The sequence below is a fragment of the Mastomys coucha genome, unplaced genomic scaffold, assembly GCF_008632895.1.
Source record: "Mastomys coucha isolate ucsf_1 unplaced genomic scaffold, UCSF_Mcou_1 pScaffold12, whole genome shotgun sequence".
NCBI classification, from domain to species: domain Eukaryota; kingdom Metazoa; phylum Chordata; class Mammalia; order Rodentia; family Muridae; genus Mastomys; species Mastomys coucha.
In genome coordinates this window covers 4,953,805-4,961,637 of record NW_022196894.1, presented here as the reverse complement: position 1 = coordinate 4,961,637, position 7,833 = coordinate 4,953,805, and the positions used below count along the sequence as shown (strand labels likewise).

The 7,833-nt window shown below is 42.0% G+C and overlaps 1 protein-coding gene across 7 annotated transcripts in view; it reads right to left on the bottom strand.

The window, feature by feature from the left end:
* Nucleotides 1-7,833, bottom strand: part of Abat (4-aminobutyrate aminotransferase) — a 106,190-nt gene that overhangs the window by 43,255 nt on the left and 55,102 nt on the right. For all 7 annotated transcript variants that reach the window (XM_031362102.1, XM_031362050.1, XM_031362064.1 and 4 more), the window contains one exon: nucleotides 3,738-3,835. In XM_031362102.1, coding sequence (XP_031217962.1) covers nucleotides 3,738-3,835 — 98 coding nt within the window. The remainder of the gene's footprint in view (nucleotides 1-3,737; nucleotides 3,836-7,833) is intronic.

Below are 7,833 nucleotides of genomic sequence, written 5' to 3'. Positions count from 1 at the left end.
TAGTAGTGATGTATTATTTTTAAGTATACAGCTAATATGTTTGGAGTTATTTAAAGTTTATATTGAGAGAAATGTATTTTCACTATGGCTGTAGATGAGCATCGACATAAGACTGTTAAATTGATTGTTGTTTTATATCAAACAACTTTTATAATACTTATTTTTATTGTTATAATATTTTATAAATTTTAAGGAATATGACAAAAAAGATATTGTAGGTATTGAAGGGGGGTCTACGGGAGGAGCAGTGGTACAAAAGGGAAACAAGAATGATTCAGTTCTATTTAATTAAAATATGTTTTTAAATGTTAACAAATTCAGATAAATTGAAATCATGTAACTTTTCTCATCATAATGCAATAAAAGTTTAGAAAAAAAAATTACTCAACCCTTTGCTGGGTGGTGGTGGCGCACGCCTTTAATCCCAGCACTTGGGAGGCAGAGGCAGGCGGATTTCTGAGTTCGAGGCCAGCCTGGTCTACAGAGTGAGTTCTAGGACACAGCCAGAACTATACAGAGAAACCCTGTCTTGAAAAACAAAACCAAAACAAAAAACAAACAAACAAACAAACAAACAATATATTTATTTATTTATTTATTTATTTATTTGTTTATTTATTTTTGGTGGTGCTACAGCTAGAACTCAGGGTCTTGCTTATTCTGGGCAAGTGTTCTCCATAGAGCTACGTCACTAGCTCTAGTTTTATTTTTTTTATTTTTTATTGTTGCCTTCACTTACAGATGCTGTCTCTGTTTTCTTTCTTTCTTTCTTTCTTTCTTTCTTTCTTTCTTTCTTTCTTTCTTTCTTTCTTTCCTTGTCTCTGTTTTCTTTCTTTCTTTCTTTCTCTCTCTCTCTCTTGCTTTCTTCCTTTTTTTTTCTTCCTTCTTTCTTTTTCCTTTTTTGGTTTTTTGAGACAGGGTTTCTCTGTGTAGCCCTGGCTGTCCTGGAACTCACTCTGTAGACCAGGCTGGCCTTGAACTCAGAAATCCACCTGCCTCTGCCTCCCAAGTGTGCCACCACTACCCGACCACTAGCTCTAGTTTTATTTTACATTTTTATTTATTTTATTTTGTTTGTGGGTGGCTGGGTATATAGCCACTATACTACACATGTTAAAGCCAGAGGACAATTTTATGGATTCCTGAGACTCAATCTTAGGTCATCAGGCTTTGTGGCTGGTGCCTATATCAGCCATGTGCCAACCCATGTTCTCATATATATACATACACACACATATATACAATATATAATTATATTATTTACACATACACATTATATGTATATATACATATATATATTTAAACTTTATTTAATGTGTGAGTGCTCTGATGCATGTACATCTGCAGGCCAGAAGAGGGCATCAGATCCTCTTATAGATGGTTGTGAGCCATCATGTAGTTGCTGAGAATTGAACTCAGGACCTCTGGAAGAGCAGCCAGAGCTCTTAACTGCTGAGCCACCTCTCCATCCCCTGTTCTCATTTTAAAATAGCTTAGTCAGGCTGGAAAGATAACTCAGAAGTTAAGAGCGCTGATCCAGGTTCAACTCCCAGAATCCATGTAGCAACTCAGAACTGTCTGTAACTCCAGTTCCAAGGGATGCGATCACCACTTCCAGTTACCATAGACATGACATGTGCGTGGTATGTAGACTTACATCTACATAAAATTATTATTTCAAAGCTCAGTGATAAAGTATTTGCCAAGTGTGCATGAACCGTGAATTTGAAGTTTGACCTTCAGCACTCAGGGAGAACAAAAAGAAAAGATGTAACTTCCTTATCAGGAGCTGGGGGTAAAATCAACCGACAATATTAATTTTCTCAACAAAGAACCACTTCTGATTAAAATTCACTTTTCCCAGTTTCAAACAGAAACTTGGAATAGAAAGCTAGTTGCTTGACATTAACAAGATTTCAGCCTCCAAAATAACTGAGCATAAAGAAGTCTTCAGCAGTTAGCATTTTGACATTACACATTTCCATACAAAAACATAAAATAATATTAACAACAAAAATATGAAAAGCTCTTCTAGGCATCTCTCCATTAAGTTAGAATCCACTCCAGTGGAAATATGCATGGAAAAGCACTCTCCTTCTGTTTGACAAAAACATCCAAAAGAAATATAAACACAATAAGACAAATACTTCTGAACTCATAAAACAGGTGTTGGATGTGTGTGTGTGGAGGGATGAGAGATAAACCTGGGGGAGAAGGAAGTGGGTGGGAGAGCGGGGCACCACAAGCTCCTCCCACTCAGCACAAGCTCCTCCCACTCAGCAAAGCTCCTCCCAGTAGCCACAGGCCCCTCCCACTCAGCACAAGCCCCTCCCGCTCAGCACAAACTCCTCCCTCTCCTTGAAGGATCCTGACTCACTGTACACAGAGTGTGATCTAACATGGCTCTCAGCGTACAGGTGAGACAACACAAAGGACCCAAGTCAGTGGCTGCTTCCTCTGTCTTCATGGAAATCTCCCTTACAGGCTCATGGACAGGTGAGTGAGAGTTGGCTAAACAACACAGGTTGTACCCCATTTGCTTTTGAATACATAAACATCCTTAATTTGCTAAAAAGCTACATATAAGCTTATATAATAAACAATAAAGTTAAATCTGCACTCTGATTCTGGTCTCTGGAGCCTGAATCCCAGGCATCTTCGTGGGTTCGTCTCCACTCTTCCCCCACTTCCCAGCCCGTTTCCACAACTGTGGCAAAAAGCACGATCTTTTTAGAGTAAATAAGACAGCATCCCACTGTGAATAAGATCTGTTAAATCTTAGAGAAAACTCCCTGAAGCACTGGAAGGTTTATACCATGCCTCTTGCCTAGAAGACAGCTTCTCCATTTGTCTTATGGAAACAGCCTCCCAGGTGTCCCAAGCTGGCCTTGAACTCCTTACCTAGTAGAGGATGACCCTGAATTCCTGGCTCATCTGCTTCCACCTCCCAAGTGCTAGAATTACAGGTATGAGCCACCAAACCTGGCATGAACAGCTTCGTGCCAGGCTGGTTCGAGTCAGGCTTGAAGATCACATCTTATTATTGTTTTTTTTAATTGGGTTAGAATACAGTGTAATGAATTCATCATAGTACCCTTGATTTCACTGACTCCCTGCTCCCATGTCCTCTGCCTGCCTCTGGCTCCTTTCTCTCCTTCCCAAAGCTAGTCCCCCATTCCACCCCGTTATCACTTGTACAGACTGCCTTCTTTATGTTACATTTCTCCAGGTCCTATGCTGTGACTTCTTGTGTTGCTTGTGAGTTTGGCTCCATCCCTTAACTCTGGACAGCCACGTAACTTGCTCTGACTAATAGAAAAGGTGGGAGCACTTGAAAGCCATTGTGGAGCTTCAGTCTGAATAGACTTAGGGCAAGATCAGAATAAGCCCAGTGTGACATATTGGAGGATCAGCAGCCCATGGAGCAAAGGCAAGCCACTTCAGGCATAAAGCACACCAGGTGACAGCCAGCCACCACTTAGGCCTGCAGGTGGCTCCAACTAGGCCACCCATCTAACTGCTGGTTAGTCCTAAATGCATGAGCAATCTGAATGCCGCATGTCCCAGTCTATGACCTGCTGTTAGGCAATGTCCTCATGACAGCAGACAGGAGACATTTTTGAAGCCTTCACAATGGCTGGGTTTATTTCACACGTCTATAGTATAGGCTCTGAAAGTGCCCCTAAGCAGCCTGTGCACCTGCCTCCTGGGTCTTTGTTTCTGGGAGGTTGACTCACCTTAGATCTTGGCCCTGGGACTTCTGTCTTCATCAGTGGTCCATCATAATCAAATTCAATGTCAACTTTGGCAGCAGCTTGGCTGATATATCTGGATCCTGTAATACAGAAGACAAGTGAGACCCTTGATGACAAGATACAAGGAGGAGCAGCCCCAATAGGTGCCCTCAGTCCTTAACATGTGGTCCCAAACCTCAGCTTGGTTCTGACAAAGTCATCTGAGTACACTGCATCTAAAACCAATTTAGACACCTAGACACTGAGAACAACTAAGATTCCAAAACGGAAAAACCAGGGCCAATGAAGTTGTAGGAAAGCAGCAGGCATGCTCCTGTCCTAAGGCAGCAGGATGAGCCAAGGTGTGTGTGTATGTGTGTGTGTGTGTGTGTGTGTGTGTGTGTGTGTGTAGGTCAGAGGACAACTTTTGGGGGCTTGGTTCTTTCCTTCCACTGTGGTTTCAGGAATTGAACTTAGGATTTTACTCTTAAATGGCAAGTACCTTCACCTGCTGCTATCTTACCAGTCCAAAAACTTCTTTCTTTCTAGGAGTTGGAGAGAGGGCTCAGTTGCTAAGAGCTCTTGCTGCTCTTACAGAGGACCAAGTGTGGTTCCTGGCAACTACATTAGGCAGACCACAACAGTCTGTAATCTCTCTCTCTCTCTCTCTCTCTCTCTCTCTCTCTCTCTCTCACACACACATGCATACACACGCACCACATTAGGCAGACCACAACAGTCTGTAATCTCTCTCTCTCTCTCCTCTCTCTCTCTCTCTCTCTCTCTCTCTCTCACACACACACACACACACACACACGCATATACACGCACATACACACACATATACACACGTACCACATTAGGCAGACCATAATAGTCTGTAATCTCTCTCTCTCTCTCTCTCTCTCTCACACACACACACACACACACACACACACACATACACACGCACCACACTAGGCAGACCACACAGTCTGTGATCGCTCTCTCTCTCTCTCTCTCTTTCTCTCTCTCTCTCCCCCCTCTCTCTCTCTCTCACACACATACACACACACATACACACACATGTACACACACACACACACACACACACACTCACACCTTAGAAAAGAAATTTAAGGACTTGAGAGATGGCCCAGTGGTTAAGGCTAAAGGCTGCTCTTCCAGATGTCTTGTATTAAAATTTCTAGCATCCATGTGGTGCCTCAGAATGCTCTATAATAGGATTTGGTGCCCTTTTCTGGTATGCAGACAAAGCACCAATATACAAAAAATACATAAGAACAAAACAAAACAAAGCTAGTCCAAGTAAAATCATAATATATATATATGTATATATATATATATATATATACACACACACACACACACACACATATATACGTATATGTGTATACGTATACATGTGGTACAGAGTGGAGTTTCGACTTTGGCACTGCTGACATGTTGACTGGTGATCCTTTGATGCTCAAACACTGCAGGATGCTCGGGGCATCCTTACATCTGACCACAAGATACAATGTGCACCCATTTCCAGGAGTGCTCTAAGAGGGGAGCTGGGTACAACAAGGTCATGTGTCTAGTTCAAGACATCAGGGAAACTGAGGCAGGAGATCCCTTGAACCCAAAGAATTCAAGGCCAGTTTGGGAATTACCATGAGGCCCTGTCTATATCAGCTACTGTTTTCATTGATGTGATGAAATTCCTGGAAAAAGACAACTCAAGGAAGAGCAGATTTCTTTTGGCTCACAGGAGGAGGGGTTACAGTCATGGTGGTGGGGGAGCTTCAGGGGCAGGACTGCCCACAGGCAGGAAGAGATGGATGCTGCTGCTCAGCAGGATTTCTCCTCCTCCTTCAGTCTTGGAATGGTCCCGCCCAGGGAAAGTGGAACTTTTGGAAGACCTACCTCAGCTTAATCTCGAAACTCCCTCACAAACATGTCTAGGGTTTGGTTTGTCCCCCAGGTGAGTCTAGATGCTATCAAGTTGACAGTCAATATTAACCACCATGGGCCTCGGGAGAGGGCTCCGATGTTTGAGTGCTTGCCATGCAAGCATGAGTCCATCCTTAGCTCCTATTAAAGATGAAACAAATAGGCAAGGTGGTGGCTAGTTCTAGTGCTGGGGAAGCAAAAGCATGAGGCTCCCCAGGGCATGGTGGCCAGCCAGTCTAGCTGATAGGTGAGTTCCAGGTCCATTGAGAGACCCTAACTCAAAAACTAAACAGGGCAGGAACTGAGGAGAGTGCCTGACACTGACCTCTGGTCTCCACACGTATATATATAACAACATATACACACCTATACATACCTATACACACGACACACACGACACATTAACTATCACACATGACACATTACTATTTCAAGGAGGAAGATTAAGAGAGGGAGGGAGGGAGGAAAAGAATTCTCTGGAAGAAAGTGAATTTATAGATTTAAGAGGTCCTCATTTAACAGATTCCTTTGCTATTGCTAAAAAGTTCTGGCCTCAAAGCATTGGTTTGAATCCCATTTGGCATTGGGAGTAATACATTTACTGAAGAGCTAAGATTAGTCCTACAGGCACCCTGTTCAGTGTGTGCTCACACAAAGACGGCCTTGAGCCCAAGCCTGCCTCATCCCTGAGGAAAAGACAGCTGTAAGCATGCCAGGATTGACAGTGACTCCTAGGAGTCCCCTTGGTGTCGTTGCCATTTTAACCTTCCTGGCATGCTCGCAGCTAATTAGTGTCTCTCACTGAGCCACGCTGTTGTAACTGCATCAAAGTAGAGGATCATGGGACATACTCGAGGCCGCACTTACCCTTATATAGATGGATATGTGCATTTACTATCCATCTATTATCTATCTGCTACAATCTATTTTCTATCATCTATCACTTTATCTTCTATCACCTATCAATCATCTACTTACTTCTCTATCATTTACTGATCTATGTATCATCTATGTATCATTTGTTTATCTATCATCTATCATTTATGTTTGTCTATCTACCTACCTGTCTATCTTGTATCTATGTTCTACCTATATTCTTCTGTAGCCTATCATCCATTCATCTATTCATCTATCTATCTATCTATCTATCTATCTATCTATCTATCTATCTATCTATCTATCTTTTACCTATGTTCTACCTATTTCTATCTATCTGTAGCCCATCATCTATCAAACTTGTAGGGTCTGGAAAGATGACTCAGTAGTTGCTTTCAGAAGTTTGAGCTGTTCATAATTCCCTAAAATCTCAAGTCCATGGAATTTATGTTGTCCTTTTACTTCTGAAGACATCTGCACACACAGGCACACATATACACAGATACACATGCATATACATAAAAATATATTTTTAAAAAAAATCAATCTATCAGTCATCTATCTACCTATTGTTCATCTTCTATCTGCCTTACTGTCTCCATCTCATAGGACAGGAAACTGGAGCTCAGAGATACTGAAATAATATGTTAGGGGCCAAGGCATGTACAAATACCTGGGTTCAATCCCTAGCACTGTAAACACACACACACACACACACACACACACACACACACACGCATGCACACACATATACACACAGATGTGCATATATACACTTGCACATACACATGTACATACAGGCAAGTATGCACATACACATATATATGAACACACACACATACACACATTTGAATGTGCCAAAATCTCATGATACATATTGGTGCATAAACATACGTAGGTTGTCAATCATTCTCTATAAAATTATGATCCTAGAAAACACATATGGACACATTCTTGACCCTTAGTAGCTTTGGGTATCAAGCTTCTGAAGCAAGGACCTGATGTAAGGCAGGGTTTCAACGCTGTATTTGAAACAGTTAGCACACACCACTCTTGCTTAAGCATGAAGAAAATGTTTTCTCTTTTCTTTTGACCCTGAAAAGGAAGTTTCTAGAGTTCAGTCCATTGGAAGAGTTAAGTGTTACAAAATTCATCTACTGGTGGTGGTGCAGGCCTTTACTCCCAGCACTCACGAGGCAGAGGCAGGGGGATCTTTGAGGCCAGCCTGGTCTACAGAGCAAGTTCAAGGATATGTAGAGATATTCACATAAACCCTGTCTCAGAAAAA